General features: G+C 42.3%; 1 protein-coding gene across 4 annotated transcripts in view; it reads right to left on the bottom strand.

Moving 5' to 3' along the window:
* SPAG16 (sperm associated antigen 16) overlaps window positions 1-21728 on the bottom strand; it is a 359185-nt gene that overhangs the window by 132104 nt on the left and 205353 nt on the right. For 3 of the 4 annotated variants that reach the window (XM_017747132.1, XM_017747131.1, XM_008643578.2), the window contains one exon: window positions 15372-15498. The exons of the other annotated variant lie outside the window; for it this stretch is intronic. In XM_017747132.1, coding sequence (XP_017602621.1) covers window positions 15372-15498 — 127 coding nt within the window. The remainder of the gene's footprint in view (window positions 1-15371; window positions 15499-21728) is intronic. 4 annotated transcript variants of the gene reach the window in all.

The raw sequence follows: 21728 nt of genomic DNA on the forward strand, positions 1-21728 counted from the left end.
CTGCTGAACACCTGTATCCCACCTTGGAGCATCACAGCAGGGTAAAAGGACAGCCCTCCTACCCAATGCCTTCACCTCCTCTTCCTCACTCCGCTCTTGCTGAAGGCCCTCTCCTGGTTCCTTGGCCCCAGAAGAGGAGGGAGGAGCTCACCCCCGGGAATGCGCTCCCTCTTTGCTGCAGGTGCTCTGGCATGTTGTCCTAAAGCTGTTCTCCTTTGGGATTTCAGTCTGGGGCTCTCTTCTCTTCCTCCCACAGCCTCGCTCTGCTCCCTGAGGATACCCAGTCCTGCCCTCCCTCGGGACCAGCAGCCTCTGCTGTTCCTGCTCCTAAGCAGACGCTCCATGTTTCTCCTCAAAATGCTGCCCGCCCAGTGCCTTGGGCACACAAAAAGGAGAGAAACCCTTGGGAGTTCTCCAGTGGCACAGGAGCTCGCCCCAAGCATGTGCCCTGGGCAGTCCAGCTGCAACTCCTGCTGCCAACACACTCTCCAGCTGGATATTGTCCCCTCAGGGACCACCAGTCCAGGGGCAGCACTGAGTCCTGAAAAGCCACCCAACTTTTGGTTAATCCTGAAAAACAACTGAGTTACTGAACTCAAGACATGCTGTCTGTCCTCAGCGTTCCCTGGTGGATTCCAGCAGCAATGGGAATGATTGATCTGCCATCCTGGTATCCCTGTGTCCTCCCTGGGCACCATGGCTGGCGGCTTTTTGCAGACAGGATACCACGCAGCAAATGTGACGGGGGGGAGCAGCCCTGCCTGGCAGGAAGGGAATTGATTACCAATCCCTCTTTTTGCCAGGAACCATTTCTTTGCTGCAATTCATACTTTTCAACAGCCAGCCTCCAGAAGGCTTTGGGGGAAGCGAGGGCAATGACACCAGAGATTACAAATCAATCACTATTATACAGCCTTTTATTTGGTAGAAGCTTCTGAGCAGAAAAGAGATACCAAAAATATATAATATATCCCAATTTTCTGCTAGCTGTTTCCTTTCCTTAAGCTCTTTTATGCCCTGTTTTTCTCTTGACACCACTGCTTACTTTGCTTTCACATCCATCTTTACTACTTATTTTTCATTTATCCTTCATTTTATCTTTCTATCATCTTTCTCCCTCTTAACCTACACCATCCATAGTTATCTGGGAGGGAAGTATAACATGATCTATCTACACTGTCATCTTCCCTCTTGTTCCATCCCAGATCCCTCTCAAAAGATTTGGCACAGTAGGATCCATGCAATAAGGAGAAATTTTGGGCATGAAATGGGACACCCCTCACTTGTGGGACACTTCTCATCAGGGCAGGAATTTTATGAGGGCCACTATGGGTGCAGCCAGAAGGAATCAGAACACATGGTTACTCCAGAGCTGGGAACAGTCCTGAGCACCCAGCACCCAGCTCTGATTTTACTCACATTTCAGCTTTCTCTCATGATTTAATTTGTGCCCTGTTATTAACAGAAGTGTTGTCAACAAGTATTGACAGTGTGGGAAACAGACCTCTGCTAACAATAAACCTGGTCAAGGAACAGGTCAGTTTAAATAAATCAGTTGACACAAATCTGGTAAATAATACCAGCAGTGCTGAAAAACACCTTTTGGAAAGTTTAGGCTTACTGAATCAAAGCAAAGCAATCAAAGCAATCAACTTTCTGTTCTAAAATATTAGTAAGCTAAGACTTACATATATTGTTAGAAACTGAAAAACAGATCAAAATTGTCAAAGGGGAATATCCAAAATTCTGTAGATACTACAGCCTGGTTTTGCAGAACACAGGTTTCCTCCAAGAATTGATACACAGGAAGTTTTAAACCTATTGACTTTTCTTGCTAATCCAATCATCCCAATCTTGCAGATGGCAGGACACAGCTCATGGGGGGTTGCAAGTGCCCAGGTGGGTGACCCATTTCATCTAATACAAGATATGGGATCCAAGCTCTATTTCTACAGCTATTCTAGGATAAAATTGTTGACAGAACCAGTCAGCCATCACTGGGCTGCCCAGGCCCTTGGCAGCAGAGCAGCTGCTTTGCCAGGCACTGCACACTCTGAGCTCTGCCCACCCCAGAAATCCTTCCTGGGCACCTGCACTGAACCCTCCCTGCTCCCCCCAGGGCATGGAGAAAATTTCCACTGGGATGCTACCCTGAATGTGAGAGAAGCTTGCAAAATAAAGATGTTTCCACAGAAATAATTGGGTCAATCAGGTTTTTATGATTAAATTCTCTTCCATCAGATAATTTTCAAACAATGTGAAGAGCGATTTTGTGTTTAGGTCTGTAACATATCCTTAGCCTCTATAATTATTTGGAAAACTATATTGTGTTTACTGTATTGATTCAACTATTGGAAATCTTGAGATTGCCACTAAATATTTCTTTTTATTAGGCCATTTCTGAAGTTGAATATTGCTGAAAATAAATAGCAGGCAATTATTTTAATACCTCCTTACTGCACATTACTTATGAAGATTGTTCTAAATTGCTAAAGACAGAACCAATTTATCTAAATAGAGTTATTTAACACCAGTATGGATTAACTTTATATAGTCAGGTAGGCAGGAACCATGGAACTCTTTCCTTTCCTGGTCTTAAATTAAGGAAAAGAGGGCTGCTCCAGAACAAGTCAAAACATCGACTTTTATACCAGAAAGATGTCCTCCATCAAAATCTCTGCAACTTTGGTGATGCTCACAGAGCAGTTTGGTACTATTCAGAAAGTTTATATTTTATATATATATATAATATAAGCACCATTGCAATCCATGTTACCTGCACCTAAAGAATTGATCATTTCCTCTAAGCTCATATATACAAGGGAAGAAGATTTACAGAAATGGAAAACAATTTTTTGGGGTGGTTTTCTTTTTGTCTGTGGATGCTGGCAGAAAGCCACTGTTTTTCTGAATGTTTTTTATGCCCCTGTGTTCAGCAGATGTTTATCTAAATAATTTAAATCTGTCTTTTCTGTTTCAGACACATTTAGTATTAAGGAATGATCCCTTAGTAACAGCATACATTAGAAGTTAATTAAGAGGACGTTAAAGAAGAAAGAATTATTTTTTTCATACCCTCAGTAGACATTTATTTCATTTTGGCAGGTTAAAAAATGAGAAAATTTGGAATAAGGTGTGAAAACTGGCAATGCATATTTTTTGGGGAAAGCTTTATTATCCATTTCCTTGCATGCTAATTAGGGAATGCAATCCACTTGCTAATGTTGAGTGAGTAAGAAATGTAAATTGCTCCATTAATTTGTTTAATAACCAAACTCTCAAAAGTGGTAAGTCAGACAGCAGATGGGGGCTGTCCCCACAAACCCAGCCCATTTCTGAACATTACACCAGTACACACAATTTACTGCCTTCTTACTTATCATCAGTGCCAAGTAATGTCTTTATTGTTTTAGATTTAATACACATATTTACTCTTGACTACTTGTAAGTGTTCCTGGGGAGCAAAATATATCTAGAAAAGGTGTGCAGCACCATACTTGTAGACACAAACTTTTGCAGGTGTGTGTTCAGTAGTTATTTAAGTCTACAGCAAGTCACACTCCCCTGGAAACACCAGGGTCTGAATTAAAAGCATTATGTGCATTTTCCTCCAGAAAAAGAGTACTTCTCGGATTAAAAAAAAAATGAAAATGAATACTCTGTAAATTCATAGCAGCTCTTGCAAACTCCATTTTCTAGATTAGAGAAAGACAGGTTTTAGACGGACCCAATTTCACCAAAAAATCTGCCCCTAAACCAAAATTATTCAAATATGTTACACATTTTTTCCCAGAAATAAGGGAAATATTATATTATTTATAATATAAATAAAGCTGGTTAACATTTTTCCCTCACAGTATCTTGCATTGTCTATCCCATTTTCTATGAACCTGACTTTTTATAAACTCCAATTACACTCATACAAATAAAACTGACACTTATTTGTACTTTTACTGGGTCAAATAAATTCTATCTGCATTTCCAAATGCAGTGAGTTTCAAGCTCAACTTTCCATCTGAACCAGTAAAACCAGTTGCATGGCACTCCTGGATGGAGCTGGGAAGTGGGACAGCTTTGGCACAGGTCCTGACCACTCCTGCACTTCCATAACTTTTTCCTCAAGCAACTCTTTGTTGCTTTTGCACAAATCTCATATAAACCAGGAGAGATTTAAACCAGAAGTAGGCCTTGGCACAGCTGTATCAACATCCACCCCTGAGTAGCCTCCTTTCCTGTGGTTTGCTCTCAGTGCAGAATTGGGCCATTGATGCTGGACCATTGTCACCAGCAGGGGCAGATCATACACACAGGCTTTGTCACGTTGCTGAATTCTGCTTCTTGCCTACCAGCTTTGTCCCAGTGCTTCCAATCTGAGTGAGATGTCTTATTTCTGAAAGATTATTGCTTCTCAATAAAACGTTTTCTGAGGGGAAAGAAACAATCAGCTGAGTAAGGGACTGGCATGTAAAATACTATCATTTGCAAAACACTGGCCTGAAACCCACTTGGAGGCAGAGAAGCTGGGCTTGAGCCACAGAAGAGGGAAAACCGAAATGCAATAATCACATATTTATTTTTAGAGAAAATGAGAAGCTAAATAAACTGTAAAACCAGTCTTTACCGGTAAATCCTTTCTGTCCTGAAAACCCCGCTGAGCAGAGCAGGAACAGCCAGTTCCCAGGGGATCAACTGGTGGTACCTTTTTGGCAGCTCCTCATTCTGCCTGTGTTGGTGCCAGGACACTTTGAGTCCTGAAACAATTCATTTCAGTAGTGCCACAGTGAACCACTGCCAGGAATCTGAACTTGAGAGACCATGACGCTGCTGCTGAAGATGATTTTTCTACTCTAGGTCTGAAATCACCCTGCAATCAAGAGGGGCTCTGGGACTGCTCTCCTGAAAAGAAGCTCACAGACCTCAGCCTGCCAGGAAAGCAGGACACAAACCATCCAAACATAACATTTGTGAGGGGATTAGTGCACTCACAGTTGGATTTGTCATGGGATGGTGTGGGACACTGGAATTTACGGCAGGGATGAGCAATTGCATGCTGACTGCCTTGATAAATGTGTGTCTTTGAGGTATGTCTAATTGTTCCAAGAAAATAAAGGAGATGCCAGTACACACAGGAGGAGAAAACACGCAGAAGAAATTCTGTGAGCAATCCCAGGGTACTCAGAGGAGAAGCCTGTCCTCAGCTGAAGAGCCTGGCAAATGTCACCGTGCAAGAAAACCTGGCTGTCAACTGCAATGACACAGCAAGTCACACCTCTGACTGGAACACTGTCTCCTTGATGGGAAATTCCAGATGGGCCCAGTGATGGAGACAGATGTCTTTCCTTTGCCTCACATAAATTTCAGCATCCAATTAGCAGTGGATTCTTTGCTGCTGAGGGAGGCACACTCGGGGCTCTCAGGATACCAGAAGGGACAGCTCTCCAGAGTCACTTCCAGCTCTGACAACCTCGCAATTCCAATGCCATGACATCACCTCATCTGCAAGGCAGCAAACCCACATGTGCTCCCATTTCTAGGGGCGATATGAAATCGTGTCAGGATTGTCTCCTGCAACACTTTTAAATACAACTGTATGACACAAATGCTCCTCGTTGGGTCTCCTCTCCTGCAGCCCATGCCAATGTCTCCCAGTCCACATTGATACTGTTCAATACCTGAAGCTCCTTCTCAGGACATCTGTCATATTCTTCATCCCACCTCCACCATTTTAGCAACCAGGTCTGTCTCTCATTTGCATCAAATTAATCCTTTCTACAGAACAACCCAAAAAACCATGAGTGGAGAAAAGATTCCAGAAAGAGAGAACTGAATGTGCTGCATTTTAGTGTATCAGCTGAAACATCTTGATGATCCTTGGAGGTCCCTTCCAACTCAGCATATTCCATGATCTTCAGGTTGTTAGTACAGCACACCAATAAGGCAGGACTCTCCCCTTTTAATGTGCTTTTCTCATGCCCAACACTGCAGTCCAAGGGTGACAGGAGAGATGGAAGAGAGGTGAACTGATATGGTGAAGTGCTATGCCTTCCACTCATGCAAATCCCTGGGGCTGTGAGGAAGACACAAACCACCTCCCAGATTTCCTATCAGTATTGCAATAGACCAACCAGGCTGCCTCTCAACATAAAATAGCCTCAACTACTAAGCATGCTTCTAAATGGGGCAGATGAATTCAGCTGTAATCAAAGGGCTGCATTTTGGCCTTGGACCATAGCATGTGAACACCTCCCTGTGTTGTTGCCTGCAGGGTGCTGGAGCACAGAACTGTTGAACACCTGTGAGTGCCTGGCAGTTCCCTGTACATTAAATATGCACCACAAAAATTCCATCCTAAGGGCAACGTTTGAAGTGTGAATTCCCTCTGCAAACCTTCACCATCCATCAGCGCTGCATGGGGTGCTCTACCCAAAACCAGTTTGGCAGCCTACAGCTTTTCCTTCAAAACCAGGGCCTACAGCTATTCTGCACATGACAAAACTGGCTACTTAAGCTTTCTTGAAGCAACAAGAAAATGTTTTTATGCAAATACCTTACAAGGTCTGAAATTCCATTTGTCTGAACACAACACAGCTGAAGTCAACCCAAAGGTCTGCCTGCTTCTCAGTTCAAGCCATTTCCCAGGCAGTATCTTGTTGCTCTTACGAAAAGGACTTGAAGTCCAAAGCAGCCACCCCATAACGCTGTGGGGAGCCAGACTGGGAATAAATGTATCCACAAGCAGTTAGAAGGGAATAATCTATACAAACACATCGAGTCATCACCAATATTTTGATTCAGTTTTTACCAAAATGAAAACCTAGTCATTGAAAATATCTTACTTACTTCACATTATTGTTAGAAGAAAGGAAATTGATTTGTAAGGTTTGTTGTTTGGGTTTTAATAGATCTTCTGGAGAATGTGAAGCCACAGTCACCATGGCCTTTAACTTCACAGACTAACAAATTTATCTATTTCTCTTACAACCTGAACTGCACAGGAGTTTCCCCCCTCCAGTGCCTCATCAAGAAGGGGATTTGGTTTAGAGCAGATGTGTTGAAGCAGAATCCAACTGCAGCCAGCACAACAATCACTACCCAAAGCAACAGTGTTAAGTAGTCTTTTGAAATTTTTCTGGCAAACACCTTCGTGCTGCCCTCCCTGCCACTGTTCAACATCCATGGACCAACCTGACTGGCTTCTAAACCCTTACTTCTCACACCTATAAAAATAATTATAAAAATAAATGCTCACTGTAGTACAAAGCATTGTTTATGATATTAAACAATAACATAATATTTCCAGTGAAATTCTGTGCTCTTTGGCTGAAGTTTCTGGCTTCTGCCCTGGGCTCTCAGCTGTCCAGAATAGAAACATGCTTTGTATCTTCTACTGCACTTCACACACCAGAGGCCTGGTCTGGAAGAGACGTGTTAATATAATACCAACTAAGTAAATTTAGCCATTATTTTAAATTAATTTAGGTATTGTGTGGTCAGTGGTCATCTGGTAGAAACATTATTACACACATGCACACACCAAATTGCTTTTTTGCTAATGACTCATTTGTTTTATTCCTGCCTCTTTCAAAAAGGTGATTAAGTTGAAAATGACCTTTTCAAGATCGTACTTGTGGACCAATCTTTTCATTTTTAATTACTTACTTTGGTTTAATTGTTACATTAGAAACTATTAAGAAATCAGCCAGCTTCATAATCAATAATTTAATTAGAGTTTTAAGACCAAGAAGTCAATGCAAATGTTATTCTGCAGCCAGGCCTTTCCCAAAGCCTTTGAAAGAACTTTACTCCCATTTTGTTTCAAAGTGACATTGGCGACATAGAAATTAAATTCATCCTTACTGCAGTATATCCTGCCCACACATTATGGATGGACACAGGCAGCTGGTAAGGAGTTCAGATTCAGGTCAATCTGCTCCCTGCCCAGGCAGGAGCACAACCTGCTTCCCTCACTCCATTTCCCTCATTTTCATTTCATCCCGCATTCCCCGAGACCTCGCGCCAGGAGCCACACAGTGTTTACTGGAACCCATGGCCAGACTTCCAGTATGTTAAATTTATCTATTTATAGCTCTCTGATTACTACTAATACTCTAAAACAAGCAGCAAGTGAAAACAGATGAAATCTGCCTCAATGGGTGAAGTGTGCCCCCCTTCCCTCCACTGCTTCTCTCCGCCTGCCCTTCGAAGTTTGCAACCTGTCAGTGCCAGTGACCCATCACACGGAGCTGCCAGTGCAGTGGGAATTGCAGGGCCTGCTGCCTGGAATGCAGGTGTCCCTCATTTGTCATTACAGACACGTGGATCACATGGCTCCATCACTCCACAGTGCCTTGCCCAGCAGCAACCCTCTGGCTGAGTGCTGGGAACACCTCCCCATCACCCATTCTGGAGATGAGGGAAACAGCACAGGGATGAAAGGGAGCCTTGAAGCACAGCAGCAGCTTTGGTGAAAGGCACTGAACCCTGTGGGGCTGCAGCAGAGGAGGCAATCCGTGTGCTGGGAGCTTTGGGAGCGGGGCAGCAAACAGGGATTCCAAGACAGGCATGGCTATGCCTTGCTAGGGATGGATCACAGGGCTGCTCCAGCCCAGGGAAAGGCAGTGACGTGAGGAAGGAGCCAAGACACCAGTAAGTCAAAGCCAGGCTGGGCTGCACTGCAAGGAGCCTGGTCTGGAGGGTGCAAACTTTGGAGGAAACTCCTGCAGAGCCCCCAGGGAAACCACAACTGCACAGGAAGGAAAGCATCCAGCTGCAGAGGATCCTGGGGCTCTTGGAACTGGCTTGCCAGGGAATGGTCACAGCCCCAAGGCTGCCAGAGCTCCAGGACTGTTTGGACAATGCTCTCAGGGACAGGGTGGGATTGCTGGGGCTGGTGTTGGCTGAGCCAGGAGCTGGACTGGATGGTCCTCATGGGTCCCTTCCATCTCAGCAGATTCTGTGACTCTCCAGCAGCAGCTTAAATGACTGTGAATATCATGATGGAAAGTGTTACTTTAATCTGACCTCATTGCCATTTATACATTTCACATGAATTGCAAGTCAAGCTGGAGATTTAACACACAGAACTGTCCTGTCTTCTCAAAGATTTCCCCTTGAAATTAAAAATGTAGCTTTTCTTCGTTGTTGGGACAAGACAGAGGAAGACAACTCATTAATGGGCTGAATTCCCACTGGCAAAAGGACTCTGACATCCACTGAACAGGACTGGGCATATCAGTGAATAGCAACAGCTTAATAAAATGCTTATTACCTTTTAAGGGCCACTAATTCACCTGGAGCTTTAGAATCATGGAACCATTTAGGTTGGAAAAGACCTTCATGATCATCAAGTCCAACTGTTGAGCTCTGCAGAACAACCTGATCTAAAAGGTTTAGTCTAATTTAAACCTAGTTGAACAGGAGAAAAAAGCCTGTGGGATCAGCTGATGATACAGTTTGTTAAACTGTTGATTTAATGGTTTGATTTTGAAGACAAGACAAAGGACGACCTTTTCCAAAGGAAAGACATAGTTCCAGTCTGAGGGTGATCCTGGGGACAGCAGCCACACAGAGTTTGAAGCACAGTCGTTTTCCTAACTCTCAGGAAGAAGAAAAACCCACAGCAAAACAAGAACATCAGATATTTTCTTGCTTGCATCTGGGTCAACTGATCCAGGGTGCACTTCTGTGTTCATTATTTGAAATATTTTATTTCAATCTGCCTTTTTTACTGATGTTGTTTTGATACAAAGTCTGAATGTAGCATTTTTAAGAACTACAGTGACCAAATCAAGCTTTTTTCCCCCAATTATTTTTCATAATTAGAAAGAGATCTTGACTTTTTTCCTCAGCCATATTTCTGGTTTTGAAAAAACTGGCACTAACTCTCTAGGAAAGCGTCCCAAACAGATTTAACATAAACCTTTTAAAGTTTTACTTTTGTCTTTTGTGATACTACTTCTGGGAGAAAACATAATCTGCATTCACAACTATTTGTTCTTGATTTCATATTTCACTGTGACTCAAATTCCTTTTCATGTTAAGACAGGGAGTTTTAAAATATGAACCCATAATTTACAAATGCACAGAATCAGGAACACAGAATTTGTTACACTTGATGCCAGGAACTGGACTTATCCTTGCACATCCCTTATTTACAGCAAAATAACTCAATTGCACTGGGAGATTTGCATGGAAGAGCTCTTTGTCTCCAGTACTGACAACTTCAATCTTTGACCTACTTTTGAAGAGGATTGATTTGGACCTTAAACTGCCTGTCAGATGTTTTTTAAATGACCCATCCTGTCTATCCACTCGGCTCATGAATTCATTCCTCAGGAGTTCAAAAGAGTTCAAATAAAACTGACAAATCCAATACTCTGAGGAGATTCTGACTGATAATTTTGTGTTAAGGTGTTTACTTGGGGAAAAATCAACTGGAATAGGCCAAAAAGTATAAAGACAACCAGACTGCTTTTCAGAATCACTCCCTTTTGGCTGCTCAGTGCTTTTCTTATACACCTGATCCTTAAATACTCTGTCATTTTTCCTGAATTTGCTTCATGAATGCCCATTCCAAAGGGACACAGGCACAGAACCCCCCACCACAGATAGGCAGAATTCCTGCAGAGATCTGAGTGTTCCCATGTGCTTTAAGTCTACTGACAAAAAGGTTCTGACAAAATCCATATTGAAAAGCAAAACATCTACAAGCTAATTTATATTTCACGGGAAGAAACAAAACTACAGTGAGATATGTCAGGGAATTACTAATTTAAAAATTACTCAATAGTGATAAAATAAACACTGGAAAATAAGTGGTCTAAAAGAGAATCTCATTAGAAGAAAATAAATAAAAAAGGTTATCTAAGGAAATGATAAATTTGGAACAATTTCCCTGAATTTAACCAGAAGTTAAGCAGCTTTGAGCTGCAACAGGAACCACAGCACGGCTGTCCCAGGCTGAAGGCATCACAGGGTGGGAGAGGATGGGCTGTATTGTGAAGGAGAAAATTGCAAGGCTGCAGCTTAGATCAGCATCCTTGTAATTATTCTACATCCATATGAAACACACAGGCAGCCAAGTGCTCATCATTAAAATGCTGCAGCACAGCTGGAAACCTCAGCCAACAGCTCAGAAACTGCCCTGTGCATGGATTTATTTATTCTCTGGTAGGACATGGAGTGCAAAGCCCTTAGAAATGGCCATTGTCCTCAAATGACCCACGTGCCTTCAGCCAGAGCTCTTTTACAAAGGCAAAAATGCAAATGCCCACCCCCAAATTCTTGGGGTTTACTCTGCTATTTCTTTGGATGCACAGATGGATCATTTTGGGACCTCTGTGGGGCGGATCATGAAAAGCCAAGGAGAACAGAGCAGGCAGAACCTCGATTTAACACTCTCAGCACGTGGTGCTGGGGTTGCTGAGTGTTGCTGCTTCACCTACCAGGTGGGACATCCATTTGGGTTTCCCTGCTGTTTCCCACAGACCTAATTGTGTGGGAACTCTATCAAACTCAGCTAATGTTCAAGAGCCATTAGCAGACCTTGATAAGCAGATGCTGGAGCACAGAAGCTGCAATTTATTAGCAACTACTGCTCTAAAAAGGGCTGTGTCTGAGAACCTCTTTTATCCAATGCCACATTTGAAGACAAAACGCTGCCCTGCAGAAGCCCCCAGCAGCCTCTCCCTCTTTTCCCTGACTGCTTCTTCCTAATGAATTCCTCTGGGTGTGGTGCAGCCCTAGAGCCCCAGCCTGCCCTGCTGTATGGAGTGTGGTGCCCCACACTCAGGAACCATTCCCAGGGGCTGAGAGATCCAGTTTCTCCAGAGCCATGCACAGATCTCCCTGCAGGAGCATGAAAGGAGGCTCTGCCTGCATTCCCACTGCCCTCCCTCGCTCTGGGGCAGGGGAAACTGCGGGAGTCTCTGAGGAGGAAAATGGCCAGAGCCAGGTCATCACTGGGAGCCTCTTGCTGCTGTTCAGGCAGGATTGTGGGCAATTTCATTCTGTTTTTTCCCTTTTTCCTATGAGATTGGTGCCTGCATTATTCATCAAGGATCACACTACCTTGGAGCTTCTAACTTTTGATTCTGCTGTTCAGCCCACAAATTACTGACAAGGACACAATCTGATGTGCAGAGCCAGAACTGGCATCTGGTCACTGTTCTGCTGTGCTGCCTTACCCCTGCTCAAGTCATCTTTGACCCAAATACGAAAAAGTTGACATCTTGATGCCTTCCTGCCTGAATGTCAGAGGTATTAGTTTGATAGTGGGGTGGGAATGGGGTCCTTTTATTTGTGTTATGCAGCAATCTTCTGCAAAAGGAATGCAGAAAAAACAGGTCTTATCTTAAATCACTGAGCTGCCCTGCATAAAGAAACATATCCCAGATAACTGAAATACTAACTTGAATATCAGTGAGCAGTAGAGACCAAAATGGACAAGAATTATCAAACACTATCTCAAATGCTTGTTATTTCACGAAATTGAACAGAAAAAGAGCACTGTATGACTGTGACTTTTTACAGAGCTCTGTGTGTGCTGAACTTCGTTCACAAGAACAGGGTCACTGACGTGAATGGGCCTGTCCCATTAAGGACACACAGAATTCTTCCCAAATCCTGGTTGGACACAATTCTCAGGGCATTACTACTGGAAGCTGCCTTTTAAATTACAGTCTCTCCACAACGTTTTCAAAAATGAAATATCCAGTTATAGAATCTGACATTTCAAAAGTCAGAAAGTAGATGAGATAGTTACTAAATCAATACATTTCAAACATGTAGAATGAAAAATGTGAGTCCTTCTTTCCCCCCTTCTATTTAATTATTTAAGTGCATAAATATTTGGTATCTCATCTGTCTGAAAAAAGAGCAGAGGTTCAGCCTGGCTCAAATGGTGTTGAGACAGATGTGAGCAGCCCCAAGCAATGGCTCCTGAGGCTGTGGGAGATGCAGAGGAGTGGCAGGTCCCTCATCGTGGGAGGAATTAACCCAGGCAGGGGAACTTGTACTCAGGGGGGCAGGGGCTCTTTTGCACCTCTCACATTCATCACTGGACACACCTTGCAATTCACAGTGGAGACGCTTTCCCTGATGTGTCGGCGAGGAAATGTTCTGGTGAAAAGCCAGAACATGCTTGCCTTTCTACGAAACTGGCACAAAGAGGAATAAATTCTGCAGCTTATCTTGGCACCAGAGCCATCAGCTTCACTGGCAAGAAATTCCCACCAGCGAACTGCAGCCTGGGTCTCCACATCTGATCTACTGCGTATCTGGCACAACACGAGCGTGGTTCCTGTCCAAATCCAACACCAAATCCGTAATTCTCCCTCAGTGTTTGGAAAGAGCCACAAGTGCAATTCATCTTTCTCTGTTCTCATTTTCCTATAGGCAACGTATCTTAGGTTTAAAATAAGAGTCAATGTGATGTAGATTTTTTTTTGAACCACTGGATGGATCTCACTTTCTGTTACCCAGGAAAAAAAATAAAGAGGAAAAAGTAATACCCTGCATTTCCAAAGTCTGCAGGCTGCATTAGAGTTCAGGCTTAGTAATTACAAAGATTTATGTCCCATCCTGCCCCAAATGCAGAGCTCATTGTCCATTCAACTTAACACTGCTCTGACTTACAGTTCTCTGTATCCATTATCCTTAATAATAAAGAGCTGACTGCACTTAATGATTGAAGAGCAAGATGTGATTAGCAATAGGAATCTGATTTATGAGAAAACAAACCTGAGCGTGGTTTTCATGTTTCATTAAAAGTATCTTAAATGTACTCCTTACTGCTAATTGATCTCACAGAGGTGAGAATATACTCTATTCCCAATTAATGGGACCAAATAATTCTTCTTCTTTCTGGAGGGAACATTTAATATCATTCAGCATTTAGAGGGAGGTGGAATCTTCACAGGGATTTCTCCACCTCAAGTGATGTTTCACTGTGGGGATTTATTCCAAATCTGCAAGATTTCCCACTGAACATGGAAAAACTTCAACAGCATAAATACACAACAAAATGCCATATACAACATTTTCTTTTCACAAAAGGTCTTTCCTATCTCAGCAAAATTACTCAAACTTGAATAACAATATTGGTGAGCAAATATAGAGGCTTTTTCCTTATGTTTGTCAAAGGAAAACTCCTTGATGACTCTGTTAATTTACTATGAGCAGGAGATTACCGAGATATTTGCAAGATAAAGTTCCTTGCAGGATTTATTGAAAACAAAACAAAGCAGAAATCTATTTTTCCATTAAGCATTTCACTTTTGTTTGTATTTCAATACTTTTCCCCCTCTTTTTGAATTATTCATATTTGGGTATCAAATATTCCTACAAACCAATGCATTTAGGGATAATGAGTCTTGACTAGTTTCATTTTAACTCACTGTGCTTTCTGACCAGGATTATTATTATTATTATTATTATTATTATTATTATTATTATTATTATTATTATTATTATTATTATTATTATTATTATTATTATTATTATTATTATTATTATTATTATTATTATTATTATTATTATTATTATTATTATTATTATTATTATTATTATTATTATTATTACTATTACTATTATGAAATGACCTTCTGTTCAGTCTGTTTCTATGATCCATAAATAGCAATTGACTAATGAGCGTCTCAAGTACTCCACCGTCATTTCCACGGCAGTTTTTCCTACCCTGTGTTTGTGTATCTCTGATGACAACACCATTTAATCCACAGCAATAGCTCTGCCTGCTTCCTCTCAAATCCCTTCCATGAATACAACCCTCTTCCTTCATTTGAGGCTGCAGTCTTGTACCTTTACACTGCCTGAGAAATGCAGAGTGGCTGTAACACCAACTGAAGGAACAATTTGAGAACTTCTAAAGTTGCTCCATACCAGAGAAACAGCAATAATTATTAGATTTTCTGATGACAGAGGAAAAAAATTCCTCTTGCCTTGTTCTCACATTCTACTCGAAGAGGATTTGCATATTTGGTGTGCGAAGCAGCAGGGACAAATACACTCTCCAGTGTACTCAATGCATTTTTACCCATTCCAAAGAAAGAAGGTAGAGAACAGCAAAGGAAGAGACACAGAGTTTCTGTCACTACCTGCAGTGATTTATTACGGAGAAAATAACACTTATTCCCTGAGGAATCAGCAGAGTTCAGGAGGAGGGAAGATCCCTTCTGGAGGAAGTGGTATATGGTGTCATTTTTGGTCAGAAGGTAACAACTGTGTTAGTGAATATTTTACTGCCACATCACCCTTACTTTCTGTTTCGATTTCACACTGGGTCTCATCTTCCTCATGTCACATACGTCACTATTTGCTTGAATTCAAGGAAGACCAAGGCAAAGCCTGCTTACCATTCTGACATCCCAGAGAGACAAGGTCTTGTCAGCAGAGCTGGTGAGCGCGGTGCTGGAGAAGGGCAGGAACTCGATGCTGTTGACTGACTCCTTGTGCCCACGCAGGGTGTATCTGCACCTCTCACTGCAGAAGAGAACAGGAATGCAGCACCCGCCACGCAGGGCAGTATGAACAACACACAACTTTAGGGTAAATGAAGAACACATTTCATGCATCTCCCCAGCTACTCTCTAGAAAAATGAACATTGACAGTGATTCCTCATGCAAGCACTGAACCAAGGAGACAGTTACAAAACCCAACCCATTGCTGTTCGCTTCCCAGTAATGAAAGCTGGAGCAGGAAGGTACAAAGAAATGAGAGGTGAGTTTTAAAAGACTGAATCCTAAGCAGCAACAATGAAAGCACCACTTTGTGTTCCCTGGGAGCATCCTCAAAAACCTTGTTGATGCAGAACTAAAAGGGAATGTGGATGAAAAGGTAGGATACCATTTCCTTTTTAAGGATATCAAATTCCTTCTTTTCAAAGGGTCTGAGAGATCTATTGGACCGTGCCCACGTGCACCCTGAAGAAAGCCAGTGAGTGCTGGCAACCTGGTTTTCCTCTCAAGGTCCGTGAAAAGGCTCAGAGAAAGCAACTGATGCCTGGGAGCTCTTCACTGAGGGTGAAGTCTTGTCCCTGTGGACACCTAAAACCCTCTTCACGGAAGGAGAGGTCTCTGGCTATGGATGAACCATAGCACTGGCCATTGTAAGCTCCAAATTCTTAAAGCAGAGGTGAGGGAACAGAGGTTCACCCCAACAGTCGAGGTGTTCATCATGAAGTGACAACAGCTCAGATGGAATTACCTGTGAAGTGGTTCTGAAAGTTCTTTCAAGGCTGAGGACAGCCAGCCACTACACCTTCTCCCAGATGAGCAGCTGTGGAGTACCACTGGAGAGCTTCTGGGTTGGCTTTCTCACCTCGTTGCTTTGTTTTCTTTGAATGAGTTAATTTCTAAGACAACACTATTGGTCCTTCTCAGCTGAGGGGACGGACCTGATGTAGATGGACCTCAAGACAGGAAGCTTTTCCCATTGTAGGAAACTGGACACAACCACGATGACACTGCTGTGGAGAATCAGTTCTCTCACCAAACAGCCTGACCGTGGCTGTACAGCTGTAATCTCGTGGAAGCTTTTTGGGTTTTGCTTTGCCTTCTATGTACATACCAGAGCAGAATGTTCCTTACCGAGGAGAAGGAAGAGCCCAAGGATGCCCCATCCAGACAACACAGAAGGTGACAGACAAATCTGGGATTACTTAAACTCAGCAGACTGGCAAAGGCTTAACTCCTTCAGGAGCATGTCAATAGGGGGGACAATTGAAATGATCCAGGATCCATCGCTCATTATTACTCAAGGGTATCACTCCATGATTTCTTTAGATATACGTAAAAAGTAAATGTGCAGTATTTGTATTGTTATATCCTGTGCAAACACACAGATAGGGGAGCATACTGTGGAAAAAACTAATCAATGTAAACTCAGTAGCAGTTCTATCCTCTTTGTTCAGCTGAGTCAAAAATAGTATGAAAAAGTAAAAGCCAACAACTCATCATAAATTACTGCAGCTTTCAGTGACAGCTTAGAATTTTATTCCTTGCTCATGTGATTCTGACAGTAGAAACACACCTCCCCTGAGCTGGCTGCTGAATATATCACTGGGGCTTGCAAATTAGATTACTGGGTGGCTCTTAACAGAGAAATTTCTTACAATATTTATTAAGGAAGCTGTCAGCAGGGGGGAATTAAAGATGTGATTTTTCTTCCTTTTTTTTCCCCTGCCTATATGTCCCCAGAAGACTCTCAGAGCTCTTGCAGGTTCTTTATCACCAGCACAGGAGAGCAGTGTCTGCAGTGAGGTGCAGGCCAGGAGAGCTGCAAGTTTGGATGGACACTCCCTTGAGCATGGATCTAACACAGGCACTCCTCAGATCTGTTTTAGTGCCTCTCCATTTCCCAGACTGGAATGATATCCTGTGCTGAACACCACACCTGTCCCCACAAAGGGAGAGCAGAAGGGAGATAAGCAGCTTCTGAGCAGAAATATTATCCAGGAAATAGATTTCAAAGAAATATTAGATTCCACTGGCATCATTTTACAGAATCTATGTTTTTCTATTATAAGTAATACATTATACCACCCAGTGTTATCTGTTATGTAGCCTACATGTGTTATTTTATCACGAGGACTCATTTTAAACTAGACATAAAGTGTTTGGCTGTTGGAACTTGGTGCACAAGGTATCTGATATTCACGATCACTTGATATACAACAGTAAAATAACTTCAATAACATAATTCTTTTGTCTCACAGTCTCATGGCAATGTTTTACACCACAAAATATGCCTGTTCCATCTCAGATATTACACTTTTATGTGTGCCTAGGTATGCCATTTTTTAACGGTGCCCAATGATTTCCTGTTTGCCTGTTCCACTGTAGAGGCTCTGAGCTGCTGAACAGTTTCTGACAAGCAAAATCTTGCTGCATTTTTTGGTGGGCACTCAGCATTTTGGAAACACAGACAGCTTTCCATACCACAGTGTGAGAGTGGTTCCATTGGAAGAAAGGGGATATTTTCCTGTAATAACAGGGTGTGCCTATGCCCTCTTCAAAGGCTGGGGGAGAACAATGTCTTCAACCTGCTTGACCGGGGCTGGGGTGAAAGAACACAGGAAAAGGAAGGAAGGTAAAGGAAAAAAAAAGGTATTTTGTTTGTCAGGCACTGATGAAAGATCTGGACCATCTCAGGCAGCCGGGCTGCAAGAACAGGCTTGTGAGAGATTAATTAGGTGCCAAAGCAGGAAGGCCCATTCAGCATCCCTTAGCAAGGTGAAAATGGACTAAAGTGATGGACCATGACAGCAGCAGAAGGGAAGGAAATGATTTGCACTTTTCCATCAGGAACACAAACACCCAGCCCTGATGCAGCCTCTCTCCTTCCCACTTCCCTATCACTGCACACTGATGAGCTCTGGCTCTTGAGATCTCATTTACCACTCTGGTAACTGACTGACTGAATATTGCTGAGAACCTTCCCCCCGTGCTACATAAAATAAACTCATGTTTCCTTCCAGCTGAGACATAATTTCAGCAAGATTGTCTTGTACCAGCTATCTTCTCTTTGGAAAAGGCAACTATTTATCTAGATGTTCTTTTTCCACAAAAAAATAAGTTGATATGAAGGGTAGAGTATCACCCTGTTTTTTCATGGAAGCTCATGTTTCTACCCTTGGTACAAGTTTATCTACATTAGAATAAATCTGTAGCTGCATTCACTGTCTGAGGGTTTTTCTCACTGCGAACACAGAGCCTCATGGCTATAAGGCTCACAACCTCTGAGTACCCTCGTTCCAAAGACAGAGGGGATCATGTATGAACAGCAGGTTAGACACTTGCACAACTCTTGATGCCTCAAGAGGCTCTCAGTAAATGATGCCACAGGAGAAATGCTGCTCAGTAGCTCAGTATTTTGCAGATTGGATTCTAAACCTCACTCAAGACACCAGTCCAACCCTCATCCTTTCCCTGTGTTAGTACAGGACCAATTATCCTCAGTGTTCTCTTTTTCTCTGCAGAATCAATTCCCCTCCCTTAAATTCAGGTGAGGTAATGATGTCCATCAATCAATCAGCCTTCATTCTACTGCACCAGGTTTGGATGTTTCCTAAGAGTTTCAAACAAACATGGACAGATACTTATCCAGAAGCACACCTATTCCAGGAATGGTGGCTCAATTAGCCATACCAATATTGATATCATTATCTTAACAGATTGGAAAGATTTTATTTTTAGAGACTTCTTTTTTGAAAACCACATTCTGGAATGGCTCATTCAAATTCCAAAGGGCTTTCAGTAAAACTGCATTGAAAACAGAAGATATGAAACATTTCCACTTACATAAGACATCCATGAATATTCCCAGGCTCTGCACTAATTTAAAACAGCAGCCAAAAAATGCACCAGTCAGATATTCCATTGACTGTGCAGAAATTAAAAAGAAATACAGGCAGAGCAGAGCAGTGCCCAGCCTGCCCTCACTTCCAGACACGCAGCAAACCATAGCCATGAGGCAGATGTGACATGTGGCCAATTCTTCTGCTACTTAAGTGTTTCAAAAAACCACCCCATGCATGCATGCTGGCAATCCTATGAAATCAGGATGGTTTTGCCCCCTTTCTTGTAATTTTTTTTTTTTTAAGCATGTGGGTTCTATGTCAGCTCTAGTTGGAAAAATTGGGGCAGGAGGGTGACACCATTTCAGTGAGTACTTAGGTAGTCGTAATTAGTTATTTTATTTCTGTGCCATATTGAATCTCAGTTCAAGCATGGTAATTAAAACTACCTATAGAGCCAATCAAAATTAATGAGAGGAGTCCATGCCTCTCCCAACCACCCTTTTCCATGCCTTCAGAGGAATTCATTAAATGCACAGACACTCCCAAACTGCTCTCTCAAATCATCCCATGGAGGGAACACTAAACTAAACTCTCTCTCATGTCTATTGAGAATCATTCTCCTGTGTGACCTGCAATCACAATTTTCAGGGTAAGTTACACCAGAAAGTGACCTGCTGTGAAGGTGGACACAGCATTTCTGAGGAAGATTTGTAAGGACACACCACAACCAGCCTCCAGTGCTCTTACTGGGCTGTAATTGTAACAGTGAAAAGGAGAATCTTTTTAACAAAACCAAATTCTATCACTTTCTCATCATAAGGCTCTACCTCCAAAATGGGTTTAAATTCGGCATACGACTTTCCCAGCCAAGATCAATGGCCAAGGATAGCAAATGGGCTGGCTTAAGACATTAAAATGCCAGCTTGGTTTATGCTGTTATAAATGCATCCTATCATGTCTTTACATTTTATGACCTCTATTTTATTTCTAGGTAGCTTCACATATGACACATCCAATTATTCATGTCAAGAATGTAAAACCACCCGTATTTCAGTAAAAATGTGCCTGCCATCATTTATGACAGTGATTTTTTTTTGACCCATTATTTCACTAAATGTAACACATTTTCTGAGACATTGACATGTGAGGACACTTACTCTGTAAAGTACATTTGTCTCTGAAAAAATACATGACAGTATGATGCTGTCAATATGAAACACTTTGTTCAATTATTACTTATCTTCAATAAAATGGAGCTCTCTTCCAATTGTGAACATTCATTGTGCCCTCTTTCAAACCAGTGTTTGACACTTGGAAAAAAACAGTGCTAAAGGAGATGTTACTGCAGTTTCTGTGACAATGCAAACATTTCTCCTCCAGTATTTAGAAACATTTAGAAAGAAAATACAAATTTAATCCTTTTCTGTGTAATTTATCTTCATATTTAACACCTGTGGAACGTTTTAATCTCTGCAATCTGAGTGCTCTGCAAAACAAGGAGCAATCCCCTGATTTAAACAAAGTTCCAAGTCAGGGTTTCTCTGGATCAATCTGCAGAGCTACTCATGAGTTACTCAATCTGGTGAAATCTGGTGTCAGATAATTTTAATTTTTACACTTTTTAAGTTCACTCTGAGCAGAAGCAGGATTAAGTATTAAACCCTGCTGTCATCACTCCCATCAGGGGCTGCTTTGAGCTTGGGCACGAAGGGCTGAACCGCCCATGCACCGTGAGCATGTCCCACTCCTGCTGGAAGCAGCACAAGCTGTGCCACTGATGTCAGGAGGAGCAGGATTAGATCCAGGTCTATCACCACAGGAGCCTGACAGCTCACACTTTGCTCTGGTGCACAGTAAATTGAGCATGTAAAAGGAAACTGATCTCTGAAGAGGGATGGATTTAACTGGTAAGTGCAAGGGGGCGATTTTTCCCCTTCCTCTGTCCTTGTCTTCCTCCTTCTGCCAAAAGCAAAGCAAAAGCTTCCCAACTAGGAAGGCTGAGCCAAGGAAGAAAGAACCCCAATGATATAAATGTTTTATTAGTGTTTTCTAGGTATATAAACAAACATTACTCATCTGACTCGGCACGTTTGTAAGTCTGCTATAAAATCCTGTAACATCCTTTTCTCAGACCTCCTTGAAAACAATTGTACTGTTAAAACACAGAGGTTCTGAATAGGATCAAATTGTGTCCTTCCACTGACAGGACATAAGTCAACGTCAGCAGTTACATTTTTGTCTTGCTTGGTAAGTTTTGAAAGGCTGCAGCAGTTTATTTTTGAGTGCACATTTCCTCTCTGAGATCAAGCAAGGCTCTTTCCCCCTCCCTTTATGGCAGCCAAACTGAGCATGGCAGCTTTCCTTTAACACCAGTTTGTAAAGACTCAACACAACCCTCAGCAGCCCTGCCTC

This window comes from Corvus brachyrhynchos, unplaced genomic scaffold (genome assembly GCF_000691975.1).
Source record: "Corvus brachyrhynchos isolate BGI_N302 unplaced genomic scaffold, ASM69197v1 scaffold671, whole genome shotgun sequence".
Taxonomy (NCBI): Eukaryota; Metazoa; Chordata; class Aves; order Passeriformes; family Corvidae; genus Corvus; species Corvus brachyrhynchos.